Below are 15013 nucleotides of genomic sequence, written 5' to 3'. Positions count from 1 at the left end.
GGCGGGGCATGCTTGGAGGAGGGGGTGGAATGGGGTGGGAAGAGGCAGGGCGGGGGCAGAGCGGGAAGAGGCAGGACCTTGGGGGAAGGGGTGGAGTGGGGGCGGGGCCTGGGGTGGAGTGGGGGGTTCGAGCACGCCTGGGAAATCAGAAAGTCAGCACCTCTGGATGCATCAATAGAAAACTAATATCCTAGAGAAGCTTCATTCACACTATCCAATAAATCCAGTCTATGGCAGTGTTTCCAGGGACTCAGTGGGGGTTGGGTTAGAACCCTAATATGTTCTGTGTAAAAAGTAGAGCAATATTCTGCCTCTTTTCAAATATTCAGCTTTTCTGAGAGGTACAACAGAAAATATCCTCACCTCCGTCTCCAGGAACCTCCGCAAGGCCCTCTTCTTTTTTATGCTTTTCCGCCGAACATAAACGGCAAACGTCAAGCCCACAATGATGATGATAAAGAGTCCACCAATCACGCCTGCAGCAATCAGGGGGGTTCTACCAATCAGAATCAAAGACTTTAATACAAGGCAGGGAAACAGAGCAAAGAACAGCTGCATGCATGAAATAAACCACCTGGAAAACTTATGAAGCGTATAGCTCTCAAAATGCAGTCATGTCAGATGATAAATCAAGGAAAGCTCATTAAGTGTGGCATTGCTTTCCATTATCACATCTAGGATATTATTTTTTAATGCAGACTTGTGAAGTCGTGGACAAGGAAACACAACATGCACTCTGATGGCAAATGCAAAGCTGCAATGGCAAAATGAGGATACATGTACTAGAAGCTTGTTCTGCAAGGAAGTTAACTAATCTGAGGTCTTCCTCTATAAATCCAACTGGATTACCTCTTCTTTTTTGCATATTTAAATTTAAAAAAATAACACTGAAATTATGAAAGACTAACTGATACCACTTTGGGCTGTGATCGTAAGTTAATCAAGGCTGGTTCTGAAAGAGGCACATCATTCCAGAGACATTGCGACATGGGGCGCTTCAGAGAGCGTGCTTAAGATACTGTACTATTGGAGGTGTCATGTTTCAATGGAGATGTAAACCGAAGCCCTGAAGTTTTTGCAAGAGTTAGGATGTTAGCTCCCAGTGTCGGTATAAATGTCACCTTAGGTAAATATCAGAGCTGTGCACAATTCAGCAGTTTTGGTTGATAAGTGTTCAGTCGAGTGTACCCCCTAAGTTTTGCTGTGATATTTGGGTTCAAACAAATGCCAAAACTCAAATGATAGACAAAGACTGCTGAGTTAGGTCTTGTTTAAGGTTGAAACCATGTGACGCTGCCAAATTATGCATGGCTTGCATGCACAACCACAAATCCGTCCCTGGCCCCCACAACTCAGCCCCAGCTGCACAAAAGATTTGTGAACTTCTGAGGGGGAGTTCAGCCTCTTTCATCTGGTCATGGATTCCTTGGGAGTACATCAGACCTTTACGACCCTGTTTCCCTAGCCTCTTAGTTCAACTCCAGCTAATCTCAAATCCCTATGTCGTATTCCTCCTGGATCTGGCAGCAAGGAGTACAGTTCTCCTTCAGCTCAAGGAGCATAGGGGAAGGAGTAACCCCTTACGGCTTCTACTCCCCATACCTCAGCAGTCTCACTCCAGTCCAACCAGAGCTTCTGATCCTACATCTTGGGCAGCTTTCTGTAAGTATGCTGCTGATGTAGGGTAGTTCTCAGCTTCTCCAGCCTCCCCTATCTCTCTCACCCCAACTCTTGCTGGTCAACCAAATAGCCACAGCTACTCTGTGCTGGAACCCCTTTGTGGCTGTAGTAGAGTAAGTTTTACACACCTCGTCACACATAGTATTACCCTAGCCACTTTGAGCCCTTGTCATAGACCAGGGCCCCCACTGTGCTAGGCACTGTACAAACACAGAACAAAAGATTGGACCTGCCCCAAATCGCTGCAAGTGTAAAACAAAAGACAACAGATAGACAAATGGTGAGTACAAAGAAACAATGAGCCAATATTGGTCAACATGGCAGGCTGTGGCCTCAGCACACCAGAAGCCTAACTGTTGTCAGCTTTCTGTTGGCACCATGGTAAAAGGAACATTTGGAGGAGGGATTTGAAGGAGGTTTACGAGATAGCTTTCCGGATGTTTATGAGGAGCTTCTCCAAAGCATGAGGGGCAGAATGAGAGAGAGCACAAAGATTCCTGTTTGAAAACAAGTGGGCAATTGGAGGTGGGAGTGGAAATCTCCATAGTGAATGAGAGAAGATAGGTAGGGTAGGGATAGTCTGGAAAGACCTTTTAAAGTAAGACAAGTAGTGCATGTTTGATGCGATAAAGAAGGGGGAGTCAGTGGAGGGATTCAAAGAGAGGGGTGACATGGTCAAAGTGATGGGCTAGCAAAATGATCTTTGCAGGGGAATTCTGAATGCATATGAGCAGGATAAGATTGCATTTGTCAAGGCCAGAGAAAAGGGTTTTGCAGTAGTCAAGATGTGAGATGCATTCGCGGCTGAGAGTTTTAGCTGAGTAGATGGACATGAAAGGCCGTATCTTAGAGATGTTACGTAGAAAGAATCTGAAAGACTAAGATATTGCCTGAATGTGAGGACCTTGACAGAGATTTGAATCTAAAGATGACACCCAGAATATGGGCCCGAGTGACAGGCAGGATGGAGGTGCTGTCCATGTGATATAGAAAGGAGGTTGCGGGGAAGACTTGAAGGGACGAGTAAGCTCTGTTTTAGGCATTTTAAATTTGAGGTGATAGTTAGACATCCATGAGGAAATGTCAGAAACAGACGAATACTTGAATTTGGACAGACGGAGACATCTGGAGTAGAGAGGCAGAGCTCAGTTCTCAGCATAGAGATGGTAGCTTAATTTGTGTTTGTGGATGATCTTACCCAGATATAAGGTGCAGAGAGGGAGAAGAGAAGGGACCAAAGATGGAGCCATGTGGAATTCCCTCAGAATGCTGGAGGGGAGATTATGGGGGTTCTCCAAAGGACACACTGAAGGAGCTATTAGAGAGGTGAAAAGACAGAGTCATGGAAGCCAAGCAACGACAAGATTTTACAAAGACAATGGTCAGCTGTGCCAAAGGTGCTAAAGGTGGCTGATAGGTCAAGGACGATGAGGATAAGTTCTGAGGTTCCGCTAGAAAGAGGCAACTGTAAATTTTGGCGAGAGCGATTTCTGTGGAGCACAAGGGGCAGAAGCTGGATTGGAGAGGGTCTAGGATGGAATTTGAGGAGAGGAACTCCAGACAGTAACAATAAACAGTGCATTCAATGAGCTTAGAAATGAAAGGGCAAAGGGGCAATATTTGGAAAGGCAAGGGAGGTCAAGGATGGGTTATTTTAAAATGGGAGAGACTAAAGTATGCCCATATTTTGAGAGGAAAGAGCCAGGGGAGAGCAAAGGGTTAAGGAGATAGGTAAGGGAGGGGATGAGGGTGGGCACAAGGAAGATCAGGAGTTGGGATGGAGGTCATTGGCTCACGTAGAGTGATTGGAGTAGGAGAGCAGACAAGAAACTTCTGAATCTGTGGCAGAAGAGAAGGAGGGAAGAGTTGTAGGAGGGGAGAGGGAAGGTTGTATCATTCTTTGTCAATTATCTCTTTGAAGAAATTGGTGAGATCCTGTGTGAAGAAAGAAGAGGAGGCAGAAGAGTTTGAGGAGTGAGCCAAAGATGGCAAAACATGACTGGGATTGAGGACATGGGATTCAGTGCAGTTGGAGAAGTAGAGTTGTTTAGCTAGGAAGACAGGAGATCTAAAGGAAAAGAGAATGAATTTGTAGTGGAGGAAGTCAGCCTGGGTCATATGATTTCCACCACAGAGAGTCTGCATTGGGAGAGCAGGAATGAAAGCAGATGTTGGGGAATGAGGCAGGGCTGGGGGTTGGCATGGCAGACTTTCCGAATGGAGAGGGGACAAAAGAGAAATGGGTGAAGGAGAGCGAGGGATGAAGAGGATCAATGGAAGAAAAGAAAGAGGAGGAGAGAACTGAAAGCAGACAAGGAGTCATCAATGCAATAGACGGGACGTCACAGGAAGGCTAAGTGACAAGGCGAGAGAGAAAGAGTTGATGGACAATGCTGAAAGAGACCAGGTGATGGTCAACAAGGGGAAATTCAGACACCGAGAGATTAGAGAGAGCAGTGTTGTGACCTGGTGAAAGTTCCAGGTGTTTAAGAAAACATGAAATCATTTTGTTGCGTTTTAGGTGTTGTTATGAAAGGTTCACACAGCTTGATATTACATTCTGACTGCCTAAATGTCTCCTTTCTTTTCAAATGGATACAAATCAGCTGTAGAACATTGCTAATGTTGTTAGGCAATGACAGCCCAGTTCCCCCGCAGACATGGCCACTTTTCAGTCCTGTGTGAAGTGGTCCACACATACACACACACCCCTTTCCCAGACCTCAAGAGCAGCTCTGTGTGTTGAAAGCTTGTCCTCTCACCAACAGAAGTTGGTCCAATAACAGATATTACCTCACTCATCTTGTTTCTCTAGTTTTATAAATACATGTTTTCACAAAAGTCTAATTTAATAGCTAGAAATCAAGCTGTGAGGTGATTACCATTACCTCTGCTCTTACTATAGTATTTTATTATTTCCGTCGGTAGACACTCTCATTAAAAAGACATTTAGATCTTAATATTTCTCATACAAATAACAAAACAAAAGCTCTCCCAAAGGGGGTTCTGAAAAAGTGACACTAGCGGAAGCTGTCAATTGGACAATGCTCAAAGATTTTTTTGTGAAGACCTTTCTCTACAGGAGCACTCCTACACTACACACAGGTGACACTGAAAAAATGCTTATGGCCTATTAATAGCATGCTGTACTGCTGTTGAAAATTGACAGGAGTTTTACACTGAGTATCCTGCTGAAAATCTCAATGATTCCTCCAATTGCTTCCTACCACAAATCTGACCAGTCAGAAGTACTGTATCAAATTCAGATAGCAGAAATTTAAATCTGCCAAATTTAAATTGTGAGATTTGGGTAATAAAGCTCCATGTTTAAATGTTCACTATCATGCTCACCCATAGGAAAGTGACTAATCCTTAGGTGCTTAACGCATCACTTAGGTATTCAAATATTTGAAGGCAATCCAAATCAAGTCTCAAGACCTCAGACATTTGCATGTGTTATTCAAAACTTCTGAGTGTAAACACCCAACTCATTATTATGCCCCCAAAAGTGGCATAGTAGAGATCATGTGGGACTTGAAACAAGCATTGATAAGTGTTACCCAATAAGACTTAAGTAATAAAACTGGGGTAGGTTTTGCTTTGGAACGGAATAGTAAACATTTCCTTCACTGTAATAGTACTTCATTTACAGCACCATTATCATGACTTAAAAGTCATATAATCTTGCAAACATTACAGAGGGAAAGAGATATTGGGATCATCCTGTTCATCTTCCTGCCAATGCTGAGTTCCTCCCCAGAGTCAAATGTCAAGTGCTTTCTCCTGTTTTAAATGACAAGTCTTTTGACTCCATCACTTTTTTGACACCATAACTGCACTGAAACCGCACATTTCACTGCTGTTCACTATCATCCCTTGATCACTTTTAGGCACTAATTTTTTGCAAGTATCACTCATTTCTCTCTCTCTCTTTTTTTTTTACTCTTCGGTTTCTTAACTTGCTCTTTTGGTTGTCGTTAAGACTCGTTTCATTTCCTGTCTATATTTCTAACCTCACTGAGCCCCATTTGTGTTATTTCTCTACTGTCTCTGGTGTTTGCAACACCTCACATTTAAAATCTACAAATGTCATTAATATGCTGTTTACCCTTTTCTTCCCTGTCTCCTTAATGAAAGTGGGCTTAACACTGATCCGTGCAAGGTGGTGTTGATCAGAGTGTAATCGCAGGCATGAAACCTTTTCCCTTTATATTTTTTTTAATCTGGATCTTTTTGCATGTGTCACAGCCACTTACCCATGGCCTCAGCTTGATGTGTGACTGGACACATAACTCCTTATCTCTGGTGGCATGAAGAACTTAATCCACTTACATTATTGTTACAAAACAATCCATTTGTGAATGCAATCACCAGTAGTTGCCTCCTCCCGCCACTTTTACTGCAGGCTTAAAATGAGTTCCATGAAAATTAAGAGTAAGAATGTCAACTGTGAGACATCAAAGCAAGTTTCCTCACCAAAATGGAGATTTTCATAAATCATTTTCAAAATCACTGAGGTCCCAGTTCTCTATGTCCCAGCTATGCTAAGACATAGTAGAGAGTGACAGCTGCAGGAAGCAGGTTGCTGGCTCGCTGATCCTGCCTGGCTCTGGTGGAAATTATAACAGCTGGGAGCCTACTCGAACTTCCGTCACTGGGGTAAGCTCCGTACTGAACCTGGCCACAGAAAATCCTTCGGTTACATTGGGGTGGAGAGTTCCACTGTGCAAAGGGAATTCTCCACTGGCTATCTCTGGCCATTCTAAGGCATATGTAGTGCCTTGACCATTCAGTCCCTGCTCTACTCCTTGGGCAGCACAACTATGCACTACACTCTTACTTGGGGGCAGATTGCAAGGTGCCAGCTTTTAATTATTAGAAAAATACTCTACAAGAAATATTCTGTCTTCTAACCTGGAAACTGTGGACATGTGGCTGAATACTGAAAGCAGAATCCTAGTATCCCCTGTGGAGAAATATCTATTTTCTTTTAAATGCGTACAGTGTTTTCATATTTAGAAGCACACCAAAATTGAGATGAAAGTTCATAGTTAGTATTCAAAAATGTATAAGGGCACTCAATAGGAGCGCACGTAAAGTCATTCCAACAGCTCCAAAATATCTACAACACTGCAAAAAAACAGATAACATAGCCTAATTAATTACATATAGTAGTAAGTGATTTCACACTCTCGATTGGCAAACAGGATAAAAAGACAAAATTTTGGTCCACTGAGAAAGAAGAACAGGTCTTCTCTCCCCAGCCCACCTTCAATATTAAACCACATACTACAAAATGTAAATACATTGAGCTTTGAAGTCTGGTTTTTAGAGTGCTATAGGGTTTTTTAAAAATATATTTTAATATATCCATATAGGATTCATTATCACCTTGAATGCTTACAAGAAGCAGGTTTTTGCTGTTTTTTTCGGGTAAGGAGTTCTTTAACTAGAGGCTATCATTTTCTGACAGAGAATTCACAAATTTTGCATATGGCATATTCCCCCCACACCCCCATAGGGAATTCACACAACCATAATGTTTTACTATGAGAGATTGCCTCTCCTGGAACGTACACTTAGGTACTCTGTAACCAAAATATGAAATTCCCTATTAAGTCAGAATGGCATGTAAACTGTTTTCAAATATGTTTTAATAGCATTTCTCTTCTCTTCACCCATCCTCAATAAGTTCTACAAGTGGGATTTCCAAAAGCATTTGGTGTTAGCATAACTTTACTCTTCTGAAGTCTGTTGACATGGGAGAAGAAATAGGCTAACACTGCTTGCATATATAAGATGGGCCTTGCTTTGTGCTTATTCAGGGAACATTACACATCTTTTTAGTTCAGAGAATAGTGATTGCTTCTCCACCACTTCTTGGCTTTTTTTGGCTCGTAAGTAAAGAGTGACTGAACATTGTGGGGAAACTTGTCTGTATTAGAAAATTTTATCATGTTTAAACACTTTTTTTTTTAAACAATCAAGTTAGCTGACATAATGCTGGCCACAACTCTGTATTCAGTGTAGACAAGGGCCAACTGTGTTCAACATTATGTCAGCTAGTCATGCTTAAATCTGGGTTCCAGCAGGTTTTAAACCAAAACTTATCCTTGTCTACACTGACCACAAAGTCATGGTCAGCATTGAATTAACTAACTCAGCAGTTAAAACTCGTGTTTAAACATGATAACGTTTCCCAGTGTAGGCACATCCAGTATTGACAAAAATGTATTTGTATCCAAAATAGCAATTCTCTTTGACCACATTCATGCCCATTTTAGGCACTGCTTCAGCAAGGTACTTAAGTATGTGCATAACTTTAAGTACATGAGTAACAATAATACTCAACTTTTTTATATAGCACTTTTTATCAGTAGATCTCAAATACTTTACAGTATCACTACCTCCATTTTATAGAGGGGGAAACTGACTTCAGTTAAAGTACTCACATGCTTAGAATTACAGATATGCTTAAGAGCTTTACTGGATCGGGGCCAGAGTTCTTAGCGTCTTACAAAATTGATCCCTAGCATCATTCTGGAAATAAATTCTTCCCATTATTAAAATAAACTATTAATCAAGACATGCCTCTTGCTATCCTCAAAACAAATACAAATCGTTTAACACATGGTGCCAATGTTTAGAGAGGGTTATACTTGTTTTGATTATGAGAAAAGTTTTTACTGAAATGGAAGCCAAATGCCAATGTGATGAACAAACACTGTGGGAATGTCAATTAATTGGTAAAAATATGTCCTAACTGTCTCTTAATGTGATAATTGTATATTTCACTTAATAGTATGATGGGTAATTTCATTTTGTAAAATATAGAATCATAGAATATCAGGGTTGGAAGGGACCTCAGGAGGTCATCTAGTCCAACCCCCTGCTCAAAGCAGGCCCAATTCCCAACTAAATCATCCCAGCCAGGGCTTTGTCAAGCCTGACCTTAAAAACCTCTAAGGAAGGTTCCACCACCTCCTTAGGTAACCCATTCCAGTGCTTCACCACCCTCCTAGTGAAAAAGTTTTTCCTAATATCCAACCTAAACCTCCCCCACTGCAACTTGAGACCATTACTCCTTGTTCTGTCATCAGGTGCCACTGAGAACAGTCTAGAGCCATCCTCTTTGGAACCCCCTTTCAGGTAGCTGAAAGCAGCTATCAAATTCCCCCTCATTCTTCTCTTCTGCAGGCTAATCAATCCCAATTCCCTCAGCCTCTCCTCATAAGTCATGTGCTCCAGACCCCTAATCATTTTTGTTGCCCTCTGCTGGACTCTTTCCAATTTTTCCACATCCTTCTTGTAGTGTGGGGCCCAAAACTGGACACAGTTCTCCAGATGAGGCCTCACCAATGTTGAATAGTGGGGAACGATCACATCCCTCGATCTGCTGGCAATGCCCCTAGTTATACAGCCCAGAATGCCATTAGCCTTTTTGGCAACAAGGGCAAAGTGTTGACTCATATCCAGCTTCTTGTCCACTGTAACCCCTAGGTCCTTTTCTGCAGAACTGCTTCCTAGCCATTCGGTCCCTAGTCTGTAGCAGTGCCTGGGATTCTTCCGTCCTAAGTGCAGGAAGGGGCAGGAAGAATAATTTGTCTTTAAAAATCAGTCTAATTTGGGACCACAGACACTAATAGATATTAATTATAATTGTACGATTCTTGCAGGGTGTCACCAAATGACAGGCTTAAGATTGTCTGTGTGGCGTAACTATTCATTTCTATACTAGATTTCCTTAAGGTTAATTTGAGCCCTGAATTTTGAATGCTTGATTTGTGAAAATTAAAACATCCCTGTCTTGTTTTCACCAGAAATGACTGAGATGTACTCTCAATTTTAACTCCAGATCAATATAGTTTTTGCCTGGGAATAAAAATGAGTAATGATAAGGTACCAATTATCATGGTAGTAAAATATAGGTGTTTTTATCTACATACAGTAGAGACGACCATTTGACACTACAGCATACTTGATATTTTTACGCTGAGATTTTTCTTTTCCACCACAAAAGGAAGAAAGGGAAAGTTACTGGTAAGAACTTGCATGGTGACTTTGTTGCCAGGCTTGTCGTTTAAATGGATTAATGCGTCTTATAAAATATGCCGAGTTAGCTCCTGGATAAGGTGGATTGATTTATCAATGATGGAAAGGCAGCTAAATCCACTAGATTTGACTCACAAGTGAAGCAGGTTCATCAAGTCAAAGAACAATCCATTTATATTCTTGTCATATTTTCCATTTTCTTTGGAAAGAGTAATTTTTGCTTCACCGAAAGAAAACTAGAGTCGTGCACTGATGGGCTGATTTGTGACGAAGACCACTGGCTTCCACTTAAGCAGCTCTTCTCTGCATACATACAGAGTACATGTTGGGTCCAATAAACTGAGATACAGAACATGGGCTTCGCCAAACCAACTTGCATGCAGTTGACTCCCTGTTTCATTTTGTACAATTGACATTATTAAACTGAAAATGTGCTTTCTTCAAATGTAAGCATGTAGCACACTCAGTTGTAGGATATCATACACCAGCAGGTCAGTCTATCATGCAAACACCTACTTCACGAGAACCACAGTAGTTTAAATTTGGTCAGACGGTGGTTTTCAGAGTGCATAATTAGGCCAATCCTTTTTTCCACCCAATATTTTACTGGCATATTAAGTCAATTAAGACAGTATTAAGCAACACTTGATATGGCAGAAAGTGTCATACAACTTGGAGACCTGGATGAGTAAAATGTGGTGGTATGACCCCATTCAATCAATGGCCAACCACAATTTTAATAGGGAGGTGTGTATAATGGAGAATATAGGTTCCAGGAGGCAACACTCCATCTTGACCTGAATGGAAACATCACATAACACTGCAACAAGAATTGTTGGATAGGATTTTTTTCTTCATTGCTTAATCTCTGTGTCCAAAATATGCAATTCACTCCTAGCAAAAGTGGACAGGTAAACTAAATTCAACTGTGCTATAGTAGCTTCTGCATTACCTTCACCCTTCGACCTTTCATAGAAAAGGCAGAACTCAAGCATAATTATTCAGAGGTGCCACCTCCACCTCACAGCTTGTGCACAGAGCTGAGTAAATACTGTAAATCCTGTGTTACTGGAAATACACTAGCATTGCAATTGATAGCGCTGTTCAATCAAATTCATGCCACTCTTTATTTACAGTTATGCACAACTATGTACACATTCATGGAGATGTGTTTGTTCACACACAAAAATATTGGGAACAATTGTTGTTTGTTAGCGTGCCCACATGTATGTGAGCCTGGGTATTTGTGAATCAACAGAGCAATCGGTCATTATTCCTCTCTCTAGAAGGTTTCAGTCATCCAGTCAAGGTACAGAAAGAAAGAGCAAGTGATTCAGCTGACCCATCACATACCATGAATAATGAACTGTGAATAGGAACTCTTGGAGGTGTACATTTTTCAAACAACTAATTGTATGACACTTGTTTATTCAGGCACTGTATTCTTCCTCTCTTCCTGCACTGAGCTGTTTTTGTGAAGCCACTGTGCACTGTTACATCACTGCTATGTTCCACTACAGAAGTGGCTGCATTCCAGTGATCGATTAAATGAGCCCCATAACGATCCATACAAGTCAGGGAATCCCCAAACCTTTACAGAATCTGGGGAAACCCTGAGGATTCAAAAGTTGCTTCTCCCAATTATAAAAGCATCTCTGGAAGCTTACTGAGCCTAAGAAAGAGGTAAGAATTGGGGAGGAAGTAGAGTGTTTTAGCTAAATTGATGCAGTTCATACACTTGAGCTGAGGTCCAGCATTAAATATTCTATCAGTGTAATATAAAATATAAAACACTAATTACATTGAGCATTTGGTCCATCCTCAGATTACTTTAAAGAGCCTATGCTTTCACTCAGCCTCAGTGTATAGACCACTGCCCTTTCTTAGTGCCAGGTACAAAAGACAATGGAGGAAGGACTCCATGTCAGCCGCCCTTTACCTGGGGGATCCCAACTGACTATCCATCAGAGCATTGACTCCTGAGCTCAAAGGTCTCCATTTTCTCACTTTAGAGAACAGGCGACCCCTTTAAGTGTGTATCTGTCTTTGCTGCTGTCCTCCTCTCTCATTAAGGCACAATTCTATTTCCTTTGATTGGTTTTTGGAATGCTAGCCTTCATGGTTATTGGAGTCCCCTTGAGAGCCGTTATCCAAGAGATTAAGAATCACAGTGCAGATTTAATGAATTTTAGCTTACTGGTGATGAACACGGACTCTTCAGTCCCAGCTGTAGAATGATCTAAGATAGCTTCAGCTTCCTCAGGCTGCAGGAAGAATTCAGACCAGAATAGCTAGGATTGCATCTCTGTGCTGGTTCTTCAGTCCTTTACAAACTTCCTTGTTTCAGAAGTTGTGCTTTCCCGGCCTTTATGGCTTCATTGTTTGCTTTTCTCACGGGCTGATCCTGTGAAGTCACGATCACTCTCAGTTCCCTGGGATGCTAATGAGAGTTCAAGGCGCTCAGCACATCTCAGTAGTAACTTGGCACTCTGCAGAACTGGCCCCATAAAGGCCAGTCCTGCAACTTCACCCCAGGCGCAGTCCCACTGAAACCAAGAGGACTGCTCACAAGAGTCAGGGCAGAAGGGCTGGGACATCAGAGGTTGAGCCATACATTTTGGTAGGAAACAACTGAAAGAAAACGAGCAGGTGAGAACATGCACAATCTTTGTCAATGGATGTCCTGCAAGCCACTCATGTGCAGAGCTCACATAGATTTCAATGGGAGTTCTGTTCAACAAGGGTTTGTTAATCCTTAATCTGGCCATTTAAATTGTATTACACTATATTTGGCATCTATATTAAGATGCATGAAGGGTCCATCAGTCTAGTCTTGATGTGCTTTCCTTTTAATAGCATGTTCATATATCTATATCTACAGCTATATAATGTGTGCCTTCTGTAAGTGATTAGATAGGGTTCCAACTTTCTAATCGCACAAAACTGAACACCCTAACCCGCCCCTACCTTGCCCCCCACTCACTACATTCCTGCTCCCTTGGTTGCTCTCTCTCCCCCACCCTCACTCATTTTCACTGGGCTGAGGCAGCGGTGCGGGCTCTAAGGTGGGGCTGGGGATGAGGGGTTTGGGGTGCAAGAGGGGGCTCCAGGCCTGGGGGGTGGGGCCAAGGGATTTGGAGTGCATGATGGGGCTGAGGGTTGAGGCAGGGGGTTGGAGTGTGGGAGGGGGTGAGGGTTCTGGGCTGGGAGTGCTGGCTCTGGGATGGGGCCAGGGATGAGGGGTTTGGGGTGCAGGAGGGAGCTCCAGGCTGGGGCTGCGGGTTGAGGCAGGGGGTTGGTTTGCAAGAGGGGGTAGGGGCTCTGGGATGGGGCTGGGGATGAGGGGTTCAGGGTGTGGGAGGGGGTTCTGGGCTGGGGCAGGGAGTTGGGGTGCAGGGGGGTGAGGGCTCTGTACTGGGGATGTGGGCTCTGAGGTGTGGCCGGGGATGAGGGGTTTGGGTGCAGGAGGGGGCTCTGGGTTTGGGGGGGGCTCAGGGCTGGGGCAGAGGGTTGGGGCTCAGACTTACCTCATGCGGCTCCCGGTCAGCAGTGCTGCAGGGCTGAGGCAGGCTAGTCCCTACCTGTCCAGGCTAGTCCACCACACTGCGCCCTGGAAGCGGCCAGCAGGTCTGGCACCTAGGCTGGAGGGGAGGGGGGACACGAGGCTCCGCACGCTACTCTCGCCTGCAGGCACCCCCCCCCCCAGCTCCCATTGGCCAGGAGTGGGGAGCCAGTGCTCAGGGTGGGGGCAGCGGGCAGAGCCCCGTGGCCCCCTTGCCTATGAGCTGGACCTGCTGGCTGCTTCTGGGACAGGTAGGGACTAGCCTTCCTTAGCCCCGCTGCACCGCCAACTGGACTTTTAATGGCCCGGTCGACGGTGCTGACTGGAGCCGCCAGGGCCCCTTTTTGACTGGGTGTTCTCATCAAAAACTGGACACCTGGTCACCCTATGATTAGGATATATTTCCTCTCATAGTCTAGCAACAAACAATGGTAGTAGTTAGTCCTGCATGTGTGCTGATACTTTTTGGTATTCTAATAAATGCCTCAAAATGGCCACGATACTGTATTTACATTCAAACATGTACTCTTGTTATTTCTCATTAAATTCCAAATATGCAAAATTTATCTGTGTGAGACATATGAGGGAATAAACTTCACCAATGCTCATAAATATCAAGAAGAATCCAAGGTAGATGCATAACAAAGTATACTGTATTTCTGCTTTTGCCTGATGCAACTTTGGGAGTTTTCACTATTATATTACAGGAGTAGTATTCTGTCTGTGAAAATGTCCTACATAAATTATACCAATCATTAGAAAATCCCATTTGATTAAGAGGACGAAAAAGATAAGAGAAATTGAAGAGACTGGTATAAACAAATGCAAGGCTTATGGGAAAAGAAATGGATACTATGATATGCCTAAGAATTCCAATGCATATATAATATCTTCAAGGGTGCTTATGCTATTGGTCAAAATACTAGGATGGATTTGTAACCATAAATCTGAATTTCCTGGCAATTCTAGCTATATCCATATAGCATTTGGCTTCAATTTAATTTTCTCAATTCCCCTCCCCCAGAAGTAAAATAAAAAGAAATCTCAATGATGAAAGGTATAAAACAGAATTTTCAGCTCTATTTCTGATCTCCATTTCAGTCTATACCAATTGTACTGGATGGGTGGCAAACTTGGGGCAGGAATGTGGTTAAGGGAGGAGTTATAATACTAAAAATTGCCATGAAGAAGTCTATTGTTTATAAGGAATAGATGCACCTATTTGGCTAAAGCAAACCTTCATTTGAGACTCAAACCAATCTGTTTTTGGTGTTTGAATTTTTTTTTCACTCCCAAGTCCCTTTGCACTTCCTGTTTCGAGACAGAACTGTAACTAGATGTGCTTCAGTACCAGACAAAAGACTTTTCTTATGCTGTCTCCAGCCTTACCAGAAAGAGGAAATACAAAAATCTTAATCTTATGAGTCTTTCAATCCAATTTTGCAGACTAAATAGGTTCAGATTATTTGGACAAAACTGGCATTGGCAGCTAATCATATAAGGAAGGACACTGTTCAGAGCAAAGACTATGTTTCAAGAGACCTGATTTCTACTCCCGACTCTGCCAGCGATTTGCTGTGTGGCCTGGGACAAGTCACTGTAGATCTGTCTACATTAAAACCTGTTACCATGTTTGTAACCAGGATCTGACCTAATTGATTCCAAAAATGGTTTAGGTCCATGGTTAGCACACTGTTCAAAATTGTCTTCATGTGTTTA

The 15013-nt window shown here is 42.8% G+C and overlaps 1 protein-coding gene across 1 annotated transcript in view; it reads right to left on the bottom strand.

Moving 5' to 3' along the window:
- The window catches only part of ERBB4 (erb-b2 receptor tyrosine kinase 4), a 978527-nt gene that overhangs the window by 172746 nt on the left and 790768 nt on the right, over positions 1-15013 (bottom strand). Inside the window, exon 17 of the mRNA XM_054044415.1 lies at positions 364-496. Coding sequence (XP_053900390.1) covers positions 364-496 — 133 coding nt within the window. The remainder of the gene's footprint in view (positions 1-363; positions 497-15013) is intronic.

Source organism: Malaclemys terrapin, chromosome 11, assembly GCF_027887155.1.
Source record: "Malaclemys terrapin pileata isolate rMalTer1 chromosome 11, rMalTer1.hap1, whole genome shotgun sequence".
NCBI lineage: Eukaryota > Metazoa > Chordata > Testudines > Emydidae > Malaclemys > Malaclemys terrapin.
This window is presented reverse-complemented; position numbering and strand designations above follow the sequence as displayed.